Source organism: Moschus berezovskii, chromosome 2 (assembly GCF_049115385.1).
Source record: "Moschus berezovskii isolate FMDL1 chromosome 2, NW_MosBer_1.0, whole genome shotgun sequence".
In the NCBI taxonomy this organism is placed as follows: Eukaryota; Metazoa; Chordata; class Mammalia; order Artiodactyla; family Moschidae; genus Moschus; species Moschus berezovskii.
The window spans coordinates 103,434,921-103,458,136 of record NC_142461.1 but is presented as its reverse complement, the minus strand read 5'-3'; the positions used below and the strand labels follow the sequence as shown (position 1 = coordinate 103,458,136).

The following is a 23,216-nucleotide window of genomic DNA, read 5'->3' as shown; positions in this document are numbered from 1 at the left end:
GTCGTGTCTGACTTTGCAACCCCATGGACTGTGGTCCACCAGTTTCCTCTGTCCATGGGATTTTCCAGGCAAGAATACTGGAGTAGGTTGGCCACTTCCTTCTACAAGGGATCTTCCCAGGAATTGAACTTGCATCTCTTGTATTGGCAGATGGATTCTTTACCACTGAGCCACCAAGGATGCTCAATCTTGTGAATTAAGTATTAATACTTGAATTTGATTTTAACATTTGCTAGAGGCTTTGCTAGAGGCCTCCCTGGTGGCAGAAGATGCAGGTTCGATCCCTGTGTCCAGAACATCCCCTGGAGAAAGAAATGGCAACCCACTCTAGTATTCTTGCCTGGGAAATACCATGGACAGAGGAGCCTGGAGGGCTAGTCTATGGAGTTGCAAAGAGTCGTACATGACTTAGTGACTAAACAACAGTTACTAAGGCTTTGGAGAGGTCAAATAATTTGTCTACTGTCTAGTAGAAAGAGAAGCTACAACTGGAACCCAAGTCTTACTGCCCCAGGCTATCAGCTTCTTGGTTTATAGGTCTTAATAGCTAGAGCAGTAAAATAGTAAGGTTATCTAACCTGGAGAAGGGAAAGGCTACCCACTCCAGTATTCTGGCCCGGAGAATTCCATGGACTATATATAGTCCGTGGGGTCACAAAGAGTTGAACATTACTCAGTGACTTTCACTTCACTTCATCTAGCATGGTGAGGAAGATGGATAACACCAACACGTTGCACCAATGGAAACTAATGTTAAGATTCTAAAACTTGTCTGTCATATAACAAATATAGTTCTCAGTGAGGCATAGTTATAAGCCAAGTTTTGATGTTTAAATATTACCTGGGGAAATAAAGTTTTGGTATGGCCTTTTTTTGTGCTCAAGAATGTCAAGAAGAAATTTCACCTGGATAGATTTACTGAAGCTTTACAAACCAGTTCATGTATTCTCAGAGGCAATTTGGCAACAGTTTCTTAACCAAAATTTCAGTTTAAAGTGTTTCTCAACCTTGTCATTAAAAGCTAACATCTGACAACGCATGACAACTGGAGTACCTTACTGTTAATTCTATCCTTTCAAAACCTTACTTCTCTACCTGCCTCCCTAAATACCTCCTAATAGACAACTGGACATAGTTATAGTAGCTGACTGAAAATCCTTGTTTGATAATCTCAGTTGGTACATTATCTTTTGATTATCTATCTGTTCCCTTGAAACTGGGTGATATTTTCTTGACTCACCATATGTTGAATAATTTTGGACTATACCCCAAACATTGTGAATATTCCATTGGGGAGACACTATTTTATGGTGCCAAAGGGTGTTGATGTTTGTTTTCGCCAGGTAATTAAGTTGTTTAGACGCAGACTCCACACTATCACTCCTCTGAAGACCAGCAGCTCAGATCTCAGCTCACTCCTTTATGCTTTAGCTGCAAACTGCTTTCAGTGCGCCCACACATCCTTGGTTTTGGGAAGATCCAGAGACTGAGGCTCAGTTCAAACACAGAACTTTGAGTTCATTTTCTCTGGCTCTCTCCTCTACGGGGCTCCTTCCCTCTCTGGTGACAGTTGTTATTCTGGGCTCCTTTTCTTTTCTGGTTCTTACAGCCAGGATGGTGGTAGGCTTTCAATTGGAATTTCAGCCACTAGAACTGTGGCCACCCTCAAGACAAAACCACAGAAAATTTGTGAATTTACTCTGAGCCAATTATATGCTCCACATTTTGACTCCTCTCCAAAATATGCAAAGTTCATATCCAAAGTCCTCAGATAATTGTTTTGTATGTTGCACAATTATTACTGTTATTTGTAGAGGACTGGTTTGCTCAGTACTCATTCCTCACTGTAATATAAGATGAACTTCCAAACTCAATTTTCTTTTAACCCCTCCATTCTTTTGAGGATTCACCATGGTTTTCTAGAGATGTCTTCATCACCAATCCAATGACTGTTCCTAAAGTTCACCTTCTGCTTAATGCTCATTTGACAGTTTTTCACCCTAGTGAGCAGCTTTTCTTTCTTGATAATTTTTTGGCTACCAGTATAATATTTAGGTTTTCTTAAATTTAGTGTTTTCACTGGTCCTTATTCTTCCAAGACTAAAAATGTGGGTATTCTCTAAGATTAGGACATGAGGGTATACTGTTCTTCCCTCACTATACACCTTTCTTATTATTCATTCTCATGTTATGTCTATCGAGTATTCATTTCTTAAAGTCAATCTTCAGGCTCACTGTCTCTCTTGATAGCCAGTCTCAACTGTCTTTGAATCCAATATATTTTTACCTATTCTGTTGCCTACTGTAGAGCACCACAATTTAACATATAATGTAATGACCATTTCCTCAAATCTGATTCACACTTCTAATCTTCATTTTCCTTTATTAATATAAGGCCATTCTCCTTAGCATCAAAAAACCTTAGAGAAAGATAAAACCTTAAGGAAACTGAGATTAGGTTTTCCTGGAATAGTAAAATTCAAAACAAAACTAAAGGTCTGATAAAGTGCTACCAACTTTTTATTTTGCCATGAAAAAGCTTAGTAAAAATAACTAACTATAAAGATTTATTATCTTTTTCATATAAATGAGAAATTGAGGGACTTCCTTGGTGGTCCAGTGTCTAAGACTCTGCACTCCCTAAGAAGGAGGCCTGGGTTTGATCCCTGGTCAGGGAACTAGATTTCGTATGTTGCAAATAAGAGGTCACATGCCGCAACTCAAAATCCCACATGCTGTAAACGAAGACCAACGATCCTGCGTGCCACAACTAAGACCTGGTGTAACCAAATAAATTTTAGAAAGAGAGGAAAAAATGGACATTTATCAAAAAAGTAGAAGGGAGAGGTTTAGATTTAGCTTTACCAACAAGTTTTCACTCTGTCCTCAGGACAAGATAAGAAACAAGAGCTGGGACAAGAACAGGGATTCTGTGACTGCAACATGGGAAAAGAGGAGGAGGAGAGAAGGTTCAATGAGCAGCATCAAGAAGGAAAGCAAGATTCACTGTGGCAACTGACCATCCAGCAGGGATGCAGCCTAAATTACACTGTCAGGGAATCTGGACAAGTCAGTGACCCCTTGCAGCATTACTTGGATGAAATGTAGAAGGAAACATGCTGCCTTAATGTTATAGTGAAGAGCAATTAGAGGTAGAAACAGCAGTGGGTAAACCCATCCAATATGGAATATAAAAATCACTGCTGATAAACAAAAGAGGAGAGAGAAAACAAATGATAGCCACCTCAGAATTATTTGGTTTTCCAAAGGGAACTTACCAGAGAAGGAGAAAAAAAAAAAAATCACATTCAATGGCTTAGAGAATACCCAGGAACCAATTTACAATAGTTTTATTAGGATTCTAGGATCTTTCTATTTTAGAGCAAAATATCAAGTGTATGGAAAGATGTTTAATTGGCAAAGAAAAAAAAATCTTTCAGGGAAAAAGTCAGCTTTCATAACAGGGCAAGAGTGCCTTAAGCAAGCAACAAAGACACTGAAAGAGTGTAACATATTAGGTACAAATGATAAATTAGGTGTGCCCTTCTCATCTCTTTCCCATCAAATTCTAGCAATATCTTAAAGAAGACTACAAATTCAATAAGAGTTGTTAAAATAGAAACTTTCCCGGTGGTCCAGCGGTTAAGACGCCATGCTTCCACTGCAAGCCACATAGGTTTGATCCCTGCCTTGGTCAAGACAGATCAGGGATGAATAGAATATAGTAACTCTGTTTTGTGGACTCTGGAGAAGAGTAGAAAAAAGAAAAATGGGACATGTAAGAAAGTGTACAAAAGGGGGAAACAAGGGGAGAAAAGCCACATTTGAGACATTTAAATTTGCTTAGAAGTCAGAGAAAAAGATTTAAAAATAATATGCCACATCTCATTATCTTCTCCCCTCAAAATTTATTTCCAGTATAATAACAAAGCAAAACCTAAAATTACACATTAAATTAAAAACCAGAGACTCACTAAGATTAATATAGGGAAATCTGTTGTGTTTCTTTACATTAACAATATCAATAAAAGAACAATCCCTTTTAAAATCACATCACAAAATAAATAAAACACTTGGAAATAAACCTGATCAAGGAGGTGAAAGACTTATATGCTGAGAACTAAAAAACATTAATAAAGGAAACATCAAATGATTCAAGGAAACGGAAAGACATTCCATGATTTTGGATTGGAAGAATTAGTATTGTTAAAATGGCTGTACTACTCAAAATAATCTACAAATTTAATGTGATCCTTATCAAATTACCCATGAGATTTTTCACAGAACTAGAACAAATAAGCCTAAAATTTATATAGAACCCTAAAAAATCCAGAATTGCCAAAGCAATCCTAAGGAAAAAGAACAAAGCTGGAGGTATAACCCTCCCAGATTTCAGACAATACTACAAAGCTGTAGTAATTAAAACAGCACTGTACTGGCACAAACAGATGGATCAATGGAACAGAGCAGAGAGCCCAGAAATAAACTCACACAACTACAGTCAATTCATCTTCGAGAAAGGAGGCAAGAATATACAATGGAGAAAAAACAGTTTCCTCAGCAAGTGGTTATTGGGAAAGACAGAAATCTATTAAGTTAGAATACACCTTCACACCATACACAAAAATAAACTCAAAATGGCTTAAAGACTTAAATATAAGACATGACCCCCCCCCGCCCGCCGATAAAGCTCCTAGAAGAGAACATAGGTAAAACATTCTCTGACATAAATCGTACCAATGTTTTCTTTGGTCAGTCTCCCAAGAGAAATAAGACCAAAAACAAAGAAATGGGGCCTAATCAAACTCATAAGATTTTGCACAGCAAAAGAAAGTATAAACAAAAGGAAAAGATAACCTACAGAATGGGAAAAAATATTTGCAAATGATGTGACTGACAAGAGTTTAATTTCCAAAATATACAAACAGCTGACACAACTCATCAACAGAAAAAAAAAACCCAATCAAAATATGGGCAGAAATATATATGGAATTTAGAAAGATGGTAATGATGACCATATATGTGAGACAGCAAAAGAGACACAGATGTAAAGAAGAGACTTTTGGACTCTGTGGGAGAAGGTGAGGGTGGGATGATTTGAGAGAATGGCATTGAAACATGTATATTATCATATGTGAAATAGATCGCCAGTCCAGGTTTGATACATGAGGCAGGGTGTTCAGGGCTGGTTCACTGGGATGACTCTGAGGGATGGGATGGGGAGGGAGGTGGGAGGGGGGCTCAGGATGGGGAACACATGTACACTCACGGCTGATTCATGTCAATGTATGGCAAAAACCACCACAATATTGTAAAGTAATTAGCCTCCAATTAAAATAAATTCAAAAGCCACTCCAGTACTCTTGCCTAGAAAATCCCATGGATGGAGGAGCCTGGTAGGCTGCAGTCCGTGGGGTCACTAAGGGTCGGACACGACTGAGCGACTTCACTTTCACTTTTCACTTTCACACATGGGAGAAGGAAATGGCAACCCACTCCAGTGTTCTTGCCTGGAGAATCCCAGGGACGGGGGAGCCTGGTGGGCTTCCGTCTATGGGGTCACACAGAGTCGGACACGACTGAAGTGACTTAGCAGCAGCAGCAAAATAAATTCAAAAAGTATATGGATAGAAGACCTAAATAGACATTTCTCCAAAGAAGATGTAAGATTGCCAACAGGCACATGAAAAGATGCTCAACATCATTAATCATTAGATAAAAGCAAATCAAAACTACAGTGAGGTACCACCTCATACTGGTCAGAATCAGTTTAGTCACTTGGTTGTGTCCGGCTCTCTGAAACCCCATGGACTGCAGCACGCCAGGCTTCCCTGTCCACCACCAACTCTTGGAGCTTGCTCAAACTCATGTCCACTGAGTTAGTGATGCCATCCAACCATCTCATCCTCTGTTGTCCCCTTCTTCTCCTGCCTTCAATCTTTCCCAGCATCAGGGTCTTTTCTAATGAGTCAGTTCTTCAATTTTTACAACAGAAATTTCAATGTAAATATTAAAATGATATGGTTATCAATTTTTTTCTTAGAGCTTGTGATATATTATGACAGGGAAAACTTTAAAGAATAAATTGTTGAAAGCAACCTTCTAATTATTATTCTACCAGAAAGCCTATAAACAAAGACTAATCATCAAAGAAAGTAATACAGAAGTGTTACATATAAAAAGAAGGCATATTTGATCCAATCTCTAAAAATAAAACCAGGGGGAATGGAACATTTGCTCTGAGAAGGCAAGTTACTATACACAAACACGTTTTCTCCAACTCTTTGTAATCCCTAGGCTAGGCTGTGATGTGCCATTGTATAGTGGGCATTTCTATCTAATAAAAGATGAATCAAGCCTTAATGGAATTATATATATATATAAATATATATATACACATACATATATATATATACTTTTTACAAAAGAACAAACGTAAGAAGTCATATTTTTTTTAAAGTTCCTCTCTCAGAAAAGGTACTGTGTGTCTGGTGATGTAAATCATATTTTATTTTTTCATGGAAATCACTTGATAGTTACCTATCTTGACTAATGGTCTAATTTCCATTCAAATAATAAAACAATATTTATCATATACCTGTATATGATAACTTTTATTTTAAAGCATTTACTGTGTATATAAAACCAGGTACCTGATAATATATAGCAACCTAGCCAACAAATAAATCTAGTTTAAGAGACTTACAACAGAGAAAATATCTACAGTGGTGAGAGAAGCCATGGGGGCCTAAAACTCAGATGGAGATCTCGAAGTGAGAGGTGTACTTGAAGTCCAGAGTATATGAGATATAAACAGTTCAAGGATAGAAACCTTCCAAGGCCACCTTGTGAGGCAAAGATTTTATAAGCAACAGTGCCTGCCAAAACTGTCACACATAATAAATGGAGGAACACACCATGGGTAAATATCTCTCACTGAAGAACTGTCTACAGAATAAAGAAACTAAAAGAAGCACTATCCTCTGAAGTCATGATTATGTCATTTAAAAAAGTTTATAGTAAATGAAACTGGTTTTTCAAAACCCTCAGTTTTAGTTTTCCGTTTATGTTCTCCACAGTAGCCTGGAATAATATTGGTCCTTGCCTAGAAATTATTATTTTTCCATTAAAATACTGCACAAAACTTAAGTTTACATGTCTATGCATATACTATTAAGATATAAGCAAGTTAAGAATTTGTTTTTTTCCCCCCTACTTAAACTAAATATTGAGTGCCTGATCAAGCCTACCTTTAGCACACTGAGAATATTTATTTCTAAATTAAGGTTCTATATATTTATCTGTGGGCTTCCCTTGTGGCTTAGCTGGTAAAGAATCTGCCTGCAATGCAGGAGACCTGGGCTCAATACCTGGGTTGGGAAGATCCTCTGGAAAAGGGAAAGGGTACCCACTCCAGTATTCTGGCCTGGAGAATTCCGTGGACTGTGTATAGTCCATGGGGTTGCAGAGTCAGACACAACTGAGCGACTTTCACACATATTTATCTGCACCATAAAATGATAATTAGGATTTCATTTTGTCATGTAATTAGGGTTTCATATTGTCTTATAATTTGCTTGCTATTACTGTGGATCTGCAAATCTTTGTTTCCCCAACTAGGTTGTAGCTCCTTAAAGGAGGCAAATCTTATCTCTCTCTCTCTTTTTTTTTTTGTATTCCTATCAAAGACTAGCAAGACTGGGAAAATAGAAGGGAGTTCAATAAATACTTCTTGTCTAAGTGATTGACAAGTGAATTTTTAGACATCAGTTTTCTTCAAACATGTCATAGCTTCTATATATGCTTGTAATTGCCAGGTACAGCGTATCTTATTTCCTTAACGTTAGCTCTGATGGTAGCTCCACAGCTCCATCACTGTTTTACTATTCTGAACCTACAAAATTTTTCCTGCTCCTCAAAGCTACCATATATTTGCTGATCTAATCACAATGATAGCTACATCAGAAATTTGCCAAGTGTCTAACTAGCATCTTTCAGCAATAACTGTGTTCTTTATATTTTTAAACTTTTGTTTAAATACCTCAGGTAAAAAAAAAGATGCATAAAGAATAAATTATATAAAATCAGAAACAAAGCAGAAAAACAGCTCTTTATACATGTGAATACATGGTCTCTAATTAGTTAAAAGTTCAAATAAACTCATACAATATCTACTTTGTATCCTGGATCCTAGACCATTCAATAATGTCTATTTGGTTATTAAATCAGGACTTTAAAAGAGAGGGCAGTTTAGAGGTACTAAATGAATGAGTGAAAACATTTACTAATATTGCTGAATTCTTTTATGTATTTTACATTATTGCTTTCTATATACTGTGTCAAAACACTCTAGACTTCTGTATAACTTACACACACACACACAAATGGAAGAGAAATATGACAAAATTTTTTGTCCCCCCCCACACCCTTGATCTTTTTGGTACCCTCTTCTGTACACCACAATCTACAATCCCTGTGATACTTTTAAATACAGCAGATCTACAAAAACTTCGATGGTATTTTTTTTTCAAGAGGAAGAACTTATTTTCTTATCTCTGGAGCACTTAGTGATTCATTCCTAATAAGCAGGGCTTCCCTGGTGGCTCAGAGGTTAAAGCGTCTGCCTCCAATGCGGGAGACCCGGGTTCGATCCCTGGGTCGGGAAGATCCCCTGGAGAAGGAAATGGTAACCCACTCCAGTATTCTTGCCTGGAGAATCCCATGGATGGAGAAGCCGGGTAGGCTACAGTCCATGGGGTCGCATAGAGTCGGACACGACTGAGCGACAGAACGGAAGTAGAATAAAGTAGAGGCAAAGGTGTGATTTTAGAGACTAGATTTTAGAAAGCACTATGGCCTCCTCCTTAATATCTTGTATTTCTTTCTTTCTTAGTCTGAGTAAGATACCTGTCAGTGTGATGAGAGGCCTGTGTGGCCAGGTCTCTTGTCAACAGCCATCTTGGAGTGGATCCTCCAACCACAGTAAAGCCTTCAGATGACTGGAAGGCCTTGGCCACATCTTGACTTCAGTAACATGGGATCCTGAACCAGTACCACCCAGTTAAGTCACTCCTGAATTTCTGATTCACAGGAAGTGATAGTTGTTGCTAAGTACTAGGGTAAATCTGAGGTGGTTTGTTATATGATAGATAATATATTGAATTCTATCTCATTAAGAAACACTGGATAAACTACTGTGGTGAACAAGAAGTGAAACTCAGGTTTTCCTTTAAACTGAGGACTTCTCCCCTAATGTCTCTAAACTGTAAACAGAGTACTAAGGGTCATTCAATCATACAGGTTCTGCTATCTTGACTCTTTGTATCCTTTTAGAAATCAAAGGATTCTTGCATGTTCTTTGTGTAAAAAAAGTGACAGTGTTAGTCCCTCAGTCATGTCTGATTTTTTGTGACCCCATGGACTTGTGGCTGTCAGGCTCCTTGAGCAGGACTACCATAAACAGAGACTGAACTATAAATTTCGTATTTCTCAAATACATTTTTCTAAAAGGGCCTCTTTTCCCTTCACCCTGTGTTTCATTTTCCAAGGCAGCCATAGTTGACATTTACTATAATGTCCAGAGATCTTTCCCTTTTTAAATACTGTAATCAAGTGCTAAACAAGACAAATATTCCTCAAAACTATCCACCAGACAGGAGGAGGAAAGGGCTGTGAGAGGTTAGTAGCAGCTTCCTTCTGTTACTAGTTTAAAACATTTCTGTTAAGTCACTAATTCATTAGAGACTTGGCCAACTGATTGGGAATGAAATCAATTAGTTTTTTTATAACACAGAGGACTATATTCAGTATGATAAACCATAATGGAAAAGAACATACAGAAAAGAATGTTTACAGTATATGAGTCACTTTGCTGTACAGTAGAAATTAACACACGGAGAAGGCAATGGCAAGCCACTCCAGTACTCTTGCCTAGAAAATCCCATGGATGGAGGAGCCTGGTAGGCTGCAGTCCGTGGGGTTGCTAGGGGTCGGACACGACTGAGCGACTTCACTTTCACTTTTCACTTTCACACATTGGAGAAGGAAATGGCAACCCACTCCAGTGTTCTTGCCTGGAGAATCCCAGGGAAGGGGGAGCCTGGTGGGCTTCTGTCTATGGGGTCACACAGAGTCGGACACGACTGAAGTGACTTAGCAGAAATTAACACAACACTATAAATCAACTATACTTCAATTTAAAAAAAAACAACAAAATTAGTTTTTGAGAAGGCTAATAAACATAAAGTCCCATTGAAAACAGGAAAAAAATTGTACTTCTATCTTAGCCATTTCTGAATATTACCTGCTAGGTTTTATCTTGTGTATACATGCATACTTCTATAAAACGGCAAGCAAACAAGATGGAATTTTTTCATTTTGGAAAAATCTTAAATGTATCCATACCATTTAAAGTTTTTAGGAAAGAATTTCACTTGTATTAGCTAAAAGTGTGTTTAATTATAACTTAATAAGCATAGACCAACATAAATGCCAATGGAAAAGATTTTAATTTCAACTGGCCAGTATTTCTCTAAATTAGGTCTAAGGTTTTACAATGAATATATATCTAGCTCTTAAATACTCAATAAATAATAAATCCAATTTATTCATTCCTTTAGAATATATTTGTTCTCTTTAATCCTTTATATGTTTAGTGCTTATTAGCACTTTGGCTCTAGATATATAAAAGGAGGTGAAAAAATTGAAATGTAAAATCATTAATTTTTATTACAGTACAAAAAGAGTGAGTTGAAGAGCTATTCAAAGTATTAAATACATGTGTGTGCTCAGTCACTCAGTAGTGTCCGACTCTCTGCGACCCCATGGACTGTAGCCTGCCAGGCTCCTCTGTCCATGGAATTCTCCAGGCAAAAATACTGGAGTGGGTTGCCATTTCCTACTCCAGGGGATCTTCCCGACACAGGGGTTGACTCTGCATTGCTTGCATTTCTTGCATTGGTAGACGGATTCTTTACCACCGTGCCACTGGGGAAGCCCATTTTTAATGTATGTGTGTGCTCAACTGCTTACATTAAATATAAAGTTGTCAAATATAGTAAGGAGAATTAAGAGAACTCAATGAATTTTAGATTTATTTCTTATTTGGAGCTTTATATATTTTCCTCTTATCATCTGTCCACAAATATAATCAATGAAACATTATTAATTTTTTGATAATAAGCTACCTTTGACGTGATTCCTGTTACACTTAATTTCAGCTCAAGTGTTCATAACTGATAGATGCTAAAACTTTCAAATAATGATAAATTATCCAAATTAAAAATAAACTTAATTAGTAACACATCTTAGAGTTTTTCACATTACCCCTTTTGTTCTAATCAAGATTGCTATTTTCAAAAATACCTTTTATGTATTTTGAACTAGAGATATTTTACTATCTTCAAAGATATTATAATTAGAATAAACAAGAATTGTGACTAAAAATTAATAGGAAATCATGACATTTAGAAGTCCTTGAAACAAGAAAATGGTCTGCAAATATTACTTACATAAGCACTACCTTTATAAGTCAGCATTTTATAGTAGTTTAATGATTTTAAAATGTACTTACTAGGAGAAGGCAATGGCACCCCACTCCAGTACTCTTGCCTGGAAGATCCCATGGATGGAGGAGCCTGGTGGGCTGCAATCCATGGGGTCGCTAAGATTTGGACACGACTGAGCGACTTCACTTTCATTTTTCACTTCCATGCACTGGAGAAGGAAATGGCAACCCACTCCAGTGTTCTTGCCTGGAGAATCCTAGGGATGGGGAAGCCTGGTGGGCTTCAGTCTATGGGGTCGCACAGAGTCAGACATGACTGAAGTGACTTAGCAGCAGCAGCAGGCTCTATCACAAAACTGTATTCTAAAAGTCAGAATCACTGTTTCTGAATTTTGTGTTTGGCAAAATAAACCTAAACATATTCCAATGGCATGGTTTCTTGTGTTTACTAGCAGTTTTAGATAAATGGAAATTGGAGTAAGGGTGAAGAGAGCTCAATGATTCAAATAAAAAACCAATACTGATTCTTAATAAAGAACTATGAACTGAGAGATGCTGTAGGAAATTTTTCATTCTAAAATTTTTATTTATAGGGAAGTATCAAACAGGATTTCTCAATTTGATGTTAAATAAAAACAAGATAGCCTTAGTTCTCCCAATCTTTATTTTTCTTAAGAAAATATGTACCCTTCCTGCATGTATTTTTCTCCTTTTATTATGCATTTATGTTTTTATAAATGATGTCATGCATTACATTAAAAAAAATCTAAATAAATGATTTCTATTTTATCATTTTGTAATCTCCATTATTTATTCAACACTGCTTTTGAAATTCAGGTATAGTAATATGTAAATATTTAGTTTCATTTTTCTAAAACATTTAACTGTAATGATGTACCACTGTGCTACTGATGGATGATTAGGTTATTTCTAATCAAAGTACCATGAACCCCCTTGGGCATGTCTCCTCCACAGATATGCAATATTCATTTTTACACTGCTTCAATGAAGACTTTTGCTTAATCTAGTTAGGTGGATTTTGTTTTTTAATTAAGCACAGGCAAATGAAAAAACAAAAATGCTATTTTCTAGCCCAGAATCATCTGTGTCTTACTATATTATTTTTATCTTTCTTTGTTAAATCTTTTATCTCTTGGGTAAACACCTGTGATATAGAAACGTGAATACTAGAAAATAAGAAATTTAAGCCTTTATTTTACTTGGAAATAATGCTTCAAATACATTTAGGAACATGTAAGTTACTTGCTTGTATATAAAGAACTTCTGTTTAGAATTCCAGTGGTGGATTCACTTCAAGAAAACAAAATGAGGAAGATGTGTTATATACTAGCAATTAAATTCTACTTCTTGTAATAACAGTGTTAGGGTTGAAAAGAATCTTGTCCGCTTTCTCCTACTTTCCTGCCCACCCCAAATGAAACAGAATACTGACTAAATAATTTAGAAAGTTTGATTTCTCATTTATTTCCTTTAGGGAATAAAATGGCAGCACAGTCTACCTTTGATTCTTTTTCTCTTGGTATTCCTGATTTTGCTTTATCATAAGGCTGATCAAGAGTCAAATTATTCTTCCTTGCTTCACTTTCTTCAAGCAGATGAACATAGCCACAACTGTTATCTGTAAGACAAAAACCTCCTGGACCTAAGTAGGAAATCCTTGTTTTGGGTACCACTTAGAAAAGTAAAAAGAATATATACCCAAACCCCTAATTTTAAAGAGCAGAGATTTTGAACTATGGGTTTTAAAAATTCTTTAGATAATAGTTACTTTAACAATTTAGATTTGCCCACTTAGATTTGGGTATATTTGATTCTTATTTTTAAATTTTCATTACCAATAAATACACAAAATTCCTACACTTCCAGTATCAGCAGTATACAGAATGTGTAGAATTTACAAAACTAGAAGTATGCTGTTTGTATCTTATCATCAGCAACCACAATTAAATTTTTATTTAAGAAATATATTCAGGTATGCATTTATTGTTTATTTACTTGTATAATGACTCTATGCTTATTATAAAAAAATCAGAAAATGCAGACATGCTGAAAAGAATAAATAAAAAGCTACTGACCGTTTTTATTATCTGTGAATGATTCCTATTAACATTTTGGTTTATATTTTACCAGAATTCTTTTTCAATATATATAAATTCACAAGAAACAATTTTTTCGCATAGATAAAATTACATGGTTTTTATCTTGCTTTTCTCATTTTGCTATATACCATGAATATGTCTCCTGTTTGTAAGTGAACACCTATTATCATCACTTTACTTGGCTACACAGCTGTTCACTACATGAATGACATAAGTTAACGGTTAAACATTCCGTTATTAGAAATTATTACTGTGATAAGCATCCTTGTAATATATACCTTGAGTACCTGAAGAAATATTTTTTTATGATACACTCTTAGGACTCAAATTTTTGGTTTAAAAGGCACACGCATTTAAAAAGTTTTTGTTATTTACTGAAAAATTGTCTTTTAGGAAGTTTTACCAACTTAAGAGTGCCACCATATGGTACATGTGGCTGTCCACTTTCCCATTTCCTACATGTGTTCATTTCTTTTTTTTTTTTTGGTAATTAATTTATTTTATTATTATTATTATTTTTTTTTGGAGGCAAATTATTTTACAATATTATATTGGTTGGTTTTGCCATACATTGACATGAATTCGCCCCAGGTTTACATAAGTTCCCCCTCCTGAACCCCCCTCCCACCTCCCTCCTCCCTTTATCCTCCCTCTGGGTAATCCCCGCATGCCAGCCCCGAGCATCCTATAACATGCATCGACCCTGAACTAGCGATTCATTTCACTCATTTCTTAAATACACATAAAACTTAACTGCACCACAGTTATTAAGATACCAGAAATACTGAGAAAGACACAGGAGAAGTAAAACAGAAAAACTTAACTTCCATCTCTCTTTTCCACACAGGTTTAAGAAATACTTAAAAATCTTACATGAACATACCTCGACTGGAATTCACAAGAAGTAACTGTGATTTTAGTTTGTCAATAATAGTTTGTTGAAGTGACAGCTGTTCCTGTTGCTCACGTATTCTCTGCTCATAGTTTTCAGTCTGCTGACATAAAAATCAGTTAGCCTGATATTTACTAACAGACATGCACATATATTTAATGGCCATTAGTAATTACATAGAGGTATGAGTTACCCATATTGCCATTTCCCAGGTACAGGGGCATTTATTTATGAGCTGAAAACATGATTCAATCATGTACTTATAATCATTACAAACAAAAAAATGATTTAAAACACTTTAAGCACTGTAAAATTTTAAAAATAACCTTAAAGAAATTTCAGTTAACAGCTCAATGTAGTTTCTTGGATAAAAATAATAATTTAGAATTTAATCTGTAATGATAACAAAAAAGCATGAATGATAAAATGGATGCTATATTAAAGTTATTCTATAAAAATACTAACTTTAAAAGATTAAGATTTCATGTTCTTAAAATAAATGCACTTTTGAATTTATTTTTAGAGTACAAAAACACAAAGGAAGTAGTTACAGCTAAAACATTATGAAAATCAAAGGGACAAGCACAAATTATAAAATTACATTGATCAGAAACTTCCAAGATTAAGATTTAAGAAGTCAAGAAACCACATGGTTAATTGCTAATGGACATCTTATATACCACAATTTCCCTTATATTTTTAATCCAGTCACCTTACTACTATTGCAATGGCTGTGAGAATTAAGCAATGAAAGAGTCTATGGCCATACCACCCTGAATGCGCCCAATCTTGTCTGATCTTGGATGCTAAGCAGGGTCAGGCCTAGTTAGTACTTGGATGGGAGCAGTGAAAGAAGACACAAGTTCGCAATGCAGCATACAAATGTTGCAAACCTGATATTCGAAAACACTCCATTACAATTATCAAATTAGCACAAAGTCTGAAAAATATACAACCAAAAAATAATAGAGAATTCTTTACCAATTTCTATCACTAGAACATATAAATGACTAAATTGTAGATTTTGTGAAATATGAAATGGGGTTCTAATAATCTTGGTATGTCCTTCAGTAGATACTAAATATTTGATTTTGAAGTGATTCTTAATCAATGATCAAAATTAGTGAAGCTCTAGTATTTTCAGAGATCTACAAACATTAAGTGCTTTATAAATGACACAGCTGTTTCTAGAGTCCCAAAAGAAATAAGCTTAAGAAATGAAAGCAAAATAGCACATTTTCCCAAATAAAAGGTGAAATTTTGTATTACATTTTAAACATGAGTAACTGACAAAGCTGGTAAGTAATCCAAGTGGTGTTTTGTCTTGCCTGTTGCCTGAGGGTAGTCTCATGTAACTTGATATTCCTATGCAAAGTAACTTATACATAGGACATATTCAGTACAAGATTATTGAAAAAAAAAAAGAATCCAATTAAAATAAAATTCAAATAAATTTTATTATTATAAGTATAAGAATGAATCTTTTGGATCTGTCTGAACCATACGTCCTATGACCAGGAGTGTGATAATAGAACCTTGGATACCAAATTCCAGCCTAGGGCCAGGCTTCCCAGAACAAGACTTATTCATACATAAATTTGCATCTAAGCCCCTAGAAAGAGTGGGTGGGTTGACTATAAGAAGGGTTTATTTAAACCTCTAATGTTAATTCTGTAACACTTTAAATTTGCCTGTCTACACAGAGCTACCAGGGCTGAGGAATCAGCAAACATGCCTGATATTATGGTTTGTTCTCTCTACTTTTGTGTATTTAGAACTTCCTCTAAAGAACTCCAAGCTTTTCATAAACATTAAGCAAAAATTATCCATTCTTTCACTATTTTTTGACAGGTATATATATTTTACTATCTAGCATTAAATGACCAGTACAAAAAGCTTACTAAGTTAGAGACACATTCAGAATAAATGTATAAATTATTCAAACCTCAGCCCATTCTCTATCTACTCATATTTTTTCCCAACCTTAATGAAAAAACAAATGATCTATATTTTCTTTTGGAACCAACTCAGAAAGCCTCTAACAGGTAATTTTCATCTTCTAGTTTCTGGCTTAAAAACATACTTTATCCATATAACATATCATAAATGAAAAATGCTGAAAATGTTTTCATTAGCAGGGAAAAAAATCAAGAGATCAACAATTTCAAGTTGAGGTTTTCCACTATTTAGTAAACCACTTAACAAAGTACTTTATAAACTTAAGCAAATTCTGTAATAATTTAAAAAACTGATACTCTGGAAGTATAGCAGGGGAAACAGAACAGCAATAACCCATGTTCTTTTAAGTTCTTTCCACACACTTTCATTATATCAATTATTAGTCTAGCCTAATTGTTTATATGTATGATTTCTCTTTAGATTATGACCTCCTCAAGGACAGAGACTGTTTTCTTCTGATATCTCCAGAGTACCTGGCACATACTGAAATGCTCAATAAATATTAGTCAAATAAATAATCTAATTAAGTTAAGAAAATATAAGAGAAATAGATATGTCTTCAGAAGTTAACCTGAAGGAATGGAGACAAGGTTTTGCTTACATTTCTGAAGAAAAATAGGGAAAATAGAGATAGTAAGTCAGTAAGTAAATAAGACAAAAAAAAATTAAGTTTCAGAAGATAGATGCAAAAAAATTGGCTATGTCTGAAGATTTTTTCGTTTTTCCTTTTTTTGGAAAAAAAGGGAAGCTTATACTGTCAGAAAAAAAAATTACTAATTTGAGAAGAGAAAATATTTAGAAACAGTATAAAGACTTTGACCACAAAACCATGAGAGGGAAAGTCCAGAAGAGGATATTGTATCAAATTGGGAAATAACCAGCAGAACTGAGTTTATTTGCTATGTTTGGAAACTAACAGAAACAAGAGGCTTTTCTTCTTATTCTTTTTATTAAATGCTTTTTGTTCACTGAACAGATGTATATAAACTTATTATCTGAAAACTCCTTTTAAAAGGTCAGATAATTGTTGCACTGTCATAGTATTTACACACACAAAAATCAGTACAATTACAAAGCAAGTACATTCTAGCACTACCAAAGACCCTACAAAACAGAAAAATTACTAACAACCACATTGAAAATGTACAACAGCAATGTCTTGTCAACACTTCTGTACAGAGCACAGACATGACAGCTAAAACAGACAGAAGAGAAGATGCTTTTGACAGCCAGTGTGTGTGAATGATTCTTTGAGTCAGATGGCAGCAACAAGTTACCAACTAGGAGATCTGCATGACAACTAACCATCCATCTGTATCAAACACCATCTGGCCAAGATGACTCTGGCTTCTGTGTATCTGACACTCCTTCCAATTCCAAAGACTAGCAAAACAAGTGGTCTACCAGCATCTAAAGAGGTAAACAGGTACTGAGGTACTTGTGCCAGAATATACTTTATATCCTTTCTCAGTGTTCAAAAGCAAAACTTATAATAATGGTGATCAAATATAGCACAGACCTTGAATTTACTAAAAAAGGTTGTCCATACACTCTCTTGACTATCATAAATAAAGCAAAAAGCTTAAGAAAAGTCCTTTTATCCTGGCAAAATTTCAATCCATCTTTAAAATTAAGGCAGCATATTTTCTATAATTTTGGACATACAGCTGCTCAAGTTTTCATGGGTTTCATAAATATTAAAATAGGGTTCTATAAACTGAATTTTTTCTATTGCTGACATTGAAAATCTCATTTTTCATATTTTCCAAAGCACTTATTTCCTAAATGGGAAAAAAAGTTCAAGTGTCCTCAGTCATCCATTATACTCTAAATAGGTCAAACATAATCTCTCTCATCCTCAAGAATGAATCCCAATATTCTGAGAAATACCATTTTTTTCCTTCCAAGTATAAAAAAGAATAGAAATTTAGTAAATATTGAATGGATTCAAAGAAAAAGTTTAAAAACCTTCCAAACTATTGCAAGATTAACAAAGAGGACAAAAGCTTTATTGAAGGGTTTCCTTGGCTACTACAAAACCTCTTAATAGGGAACTCCATAGTTCATGAAGGAAGATAATTAAATATTAATTATTCCAATACATAACATTTTAGACAAAAACTATCTTGAAACTGGTAAACTAAAAACATCAACTTCAATTTTAGGTTAAGAAAAAGAGAGACTGCATAGGATTAGCAACTGGAGATCTGGTTTCTACAGCTCATTTTTAAACCAAACTCTGTTATATTCTCCTATAACTAGGGAGTTATAAATCCTGCCCTCTCCCACCCTCCTGATACCAAGACTTATACAGGAGATCTGCAGTCTGACATTAGATTATCAATCTGATTATGTACTATTAAGTGATGGTGCTGTCACCAATTTTTTTGTATGCCAAATGGTAAACTATCTTTATTTTACAATATTGTGTTTTGGTCCTGATTAATTTACTTAGGTTCTTTGAGCCTTGGTTTCTTTCACTTTGAAATAAAAATAATATTTACTTGAAATACTGAAGTAGATGGCATGTATAAAATGTATGGTATGTAGTGAGCTCTTTGCAAATGTTAGCTCCTTTCTTCTAATAATGAACAAGGTTTCTACATACTATTATAACGTGTGCATATGTCCATTAACTAAAGCTCTGATTATCACTGATTATCACTACATATACAATTTGCCACCAGACTTACCACACAACCACCCCATGCTCTATGCCAGTTTATTCAATTCTTCTTATAGTTCACTGTAATTTAAGACTCAGAAGCTTCTTCTCTGAAAAATCAGTGTGGTATCTTCATTGAATCAAAAACATTCTATGAAGCAATAAACAAATTAATTAATAAACAAACTCTGGTTGTTCAAAGTTTACAAAGAGACAAAATAGGCTCAAAATGATTAAGAAAGAAAATGGTTGTTAAAAATTACAAAAGTAGCACAATTGTTGAAAACAATGTAAACAACAACAAAATGTCCACCATCACAACCATATCAAAACCTCAGATGTGTACAAAGTAAAAAAATAACAGTCTCTTCCTTTACTTTGCCCTCCATTCCTCCTTAGAGGTAATTCCTATTGACATTTTGGTATGTGTTCTTTCAAAACTTCAGTGTACGTGTGTATGTATCTTTCAGCACATTATTATATGATCATTTCACTGACTACTATGCACCACAATCAGCTTTCTCTATTTCACTTAAAAGCATTAAATTAACCTCCTGAGATTATTTTCCACATTTTATAGATGAGAATACTGAGGCAAAGAGCTAGAAAATAACCTGCTCCAAGTTTCTCAGTAGGAAGTAGAGCTGGGATTTGAATCCAGTTAGCCTGACTGCAACGCCCAAGCCCCTTGAATAATTGCCATGACTAGATGGCACAGGCTAGCTGTACCAAGATCCTCTTTTTGCTATTTACTCTCCCCTTGGATATGCAGATGACACCACCCTTAGGGCACAAAGCCAAGAGGAACTAAAGAGCCTCTTGATGAAGGTGAAAGAGGAGCATGAAAAAGCTGATTTAAAACTCAACATTCAAAAAACAAAGATCATGGCATCTGATCCCATCACTTCATGGCAAACAGAAGGGGCAAAAATGGAAACAGCGGCAGATTTTATCTTCCTGGGCTCCAAAATCACTGTGGACTGCAAGGAGATCAAACCAGTCATTCCTCAAGGAAATCAACCCTGACTATTCATTGAAGACTAATGCTGAAGCTGAAGCTCCACTACTTTGGCCATCTGATATGACGAGCGGACTCCTTGGAAAAGACCCTGATGCTGGGAATGACTGAGAGCAGGAAAAGGGCGGGCGAGAGAGAATGAAACGGTTGGATGGTATCACTGAATCAACGGACATGAGTTTGAGCAAACTCTAGGAGACAGTGCAGTCCATGGGGTCCCAAACAGTTAGACATGATTTAGTGACTGAAAAACAACCCTCCCCTCAGGCAATCTCATTCCCAGTGGTTGGTATTTGCCAGACTTTCAAATTCTCCTTCCAGCAGAACTCTCCTTTGAATTCTCTATTTATGTGGCCAAGTTACTGAAAAAGCATTTGTTATTTGTAGCAATGGGAAGAAACAGATGGAATACCTGGGAAGGGCTGTGATTTAACTAGGTTATTATAATGATTACGAACTTAGAGGAGTCAGATAAGCTCAGTTTCAGTATCGATTCTGCCACTTACATTGCAATATTCATTTATTTCTGAGTCTCAAGTTCTTCATTTGAGAATGGGGCTAATAATGCCAACTTTGTAGGGCTGGGCATATTTACATGTAAAGGATGTGACATTTGTAAAATATACTTATTCATAAAAAGTTAATTCTCCTTTCTGCTTTATGGAGTAATATGAATTTAAGGACCGAAGGAGCAAAGAGGATACAATTGATTCAGTATTATCTGGGATTACCTGACATTTTAGTATGGTCATATGCAGATGACACCACCCTTATGGCAGAAAGTGAAGAGGAACTATAAAGCCTCTTGATGAAAGTGAAAGAGGAGAGTGAAACAGCTGGCTTAAAGCTCAACATTCAGAAAACTAAGATCATGGCATCTGGTCCCATCACTTCATGGGAAATAGATGGGGAAACAGTGGCTGACTGTAGTTTTTGGGGATCCAAAATCACTGCAGATGCTGACTGCAGCCAGGAAATTAAAAGACGCTTGCTCCTTGGAAGGAAAGTTATGACCAACCTAGATAGCATATTAAAAAGCAGAGACATTACTTTTCCAACAAAAGTCCATCTAGTCAAGGCTATGGTTTTTCCAGTGGTCATGTATGGATGTGAGAGTTGGACTGTGAAGAAAGCTGATCACCCAAGAATTGATGCTTTTGAACTGTGGTGCTGGAGAAGACTCTTGAGAGTCCCTTGGACTGCAAGGAGATCCAGCCAGTCCATTATAAAAATGATCAGTCCTAGGTGTTCATTGGACGGACTGATGCTGAAGCTGAAACTCCAATACTTTGGCCACCTCATGCGAAGAGTTGACTCACTGGAAAAGAGTCTGATGCTAGGAGGGATTGGGGGTGGGAGGAGAAGGGGACGACAGAGGATGAGATAGCTGGATGGCATCACCGACTCGATGGACATGCGTTTGGGTGAACTCCGGGAGTTGGTCATGGGCAGGGAGGCCTGGTGTGCTGCGATTCACGGGGTTGCAAAGAGTCAGACACGACTGAGCAACTGAACTGACTGAGGATAAAGGCTATCCTGTGAAGAAAAGCTAAAAACAGTCAAGTTTTCATAAAGACTAGAGTTCCTTAGACAAAAAATTTAATGTCATGGTGGCAGGAGTGTCCAGGTATAACAATGGAAAATTTGGTATTGAGAAGAACACCTCTCAGGTCCCAGGGAAAGTGAATATACTTGATGACCAACAGGACATCAGTAGCAGTATCAGGAATCATCCTTGGAAATTTAAGTGAGATAATTTAGGATAAATAAAAGGCACTATTATTCCACACAGCAGCTTATAAGACTCATTACTCTTTTAGTATAGTATAGGTGGGAAAAAATAGTGGATGTATAAGCTCAGGTCTGACATTCAGTAAAATATGGCTTTCAAGTGACAATGAGACATATGGATCTACAGCTCAGAGGGTAAATCTGGAGTATGGAGATAAATTTAGGCATTACTGTCATAAGTATCTGAAGCCATAGAAGATGAAATAGCTCATACAAGAATATAAAGTAAGATACAAAGAAGGGCTTGAATAAGTCTAACATTTAGTGGCCTGGTGGTAGAGAATAAACCTACAGAGAAAAATGAGGAATTGCAACCCAAAAAGGAATGAGAAAAATCAAATATGGTGTCTGAAATGTTAAGGGAAAATAGTGCTTTAAGGAAGAGGTAGCACAACAAATACAATCAGTTATTAAATGGAATAAGTTAGTTTTATATGTGTGAACTTGAAAAGACTATCAATGATTTTAGGCAAAGAAGTTATAGACACGAAATCCGTGGTCAAGCAATTTTTTTCAAATCATAGTTCTACTACTTATTAGTGGAGTGCTTGTTATTTCACTGTTTTGCACTTCAGTTTCATTTGAAAAATTTAAATAACAACTTACTCATAAGAGCCACATAATAATTAAATGAGATGACTGTAACACTTTGCCAAACATAAGCCTCAATAAATCTTAGTGATGATGATGGTGAAGATACACATAGTTTTAAAATTTTAAAACCTTTTTCAAACTAGCACAACTCCATTTTTGAAAAGATATGATTCACATATTCTGGAAGGATAAAGGTATGTTATTAACAGTGTTACCTCTGGGTAATGAGGGAGAGGATCATTACTTTATACCCTGCATATCTTAGATTATCTGCATTTTTTTCAATAAGCATGTGCTGCTTTTGTAATTTTGGCTAGTAATGTTTTTAAAAAATCACTTACCTGTCTTGTCTGTCTTTGTCTCTTTTATTGATTTGGAATACTCGATGTCTTTGCTTGACGGAATGTTCTAAAATGGACGTAGCACACTGACTTTTCAAAGAGGAGCTTCTGAATCTTAAACTGAAGTGAACTAGAAGAAACACTGTGAGAAGAATTGGCCTGGAGTATGGACAGCTGAGTAGTAAAAGGTGGGCAAGTATAAACTAACAAATGACAGGTGAAGAGCAATAAAACATAGAGAACCTATGCTAATATTTTAGTAACAGATTTTTTAAAAGTCTTGTAAAATATATATAGCATATAAAATTTGCCATTTTAATCATTTTTAAG

At 35.6% G+C, this 23,216-nt stretch overlaps 1 protein-coding gene across 3 annotated transcripts in view; it reads right to left on the bottom strand.

Moving 5' to 3' along the window:
* TANK (TRAF family member associated NFKB activator) overlaps positions 1 to 23,216 on the bottom strand; it is a 102,241-nt gene that overhangs the window by 17,036 nt on the left and 61,989 nt on the right. For 2 of the 3 annotated variants that reach the window (XM_055396906.2, XM_055396905.2), the window contains exons 3-4: positions 14,510 to 14,621; positions 13,027 to 13,145 (exon numbers count right to left, since the gene is read on the bottom strand). In XM_055396906.2, the coding sequence (XP_055252881.1) occupies positions 13,027 to 13,145; positions 14,510 to 14,621 (231 nt within the window). The remainder of the gene's footprint in view (positions 1 to 13,026; positions 13,146 to 14,509; positions 14,622 to 23,216) is intronic. The other variant, XM_055396907.2, reaches the window with a different exon arrangement.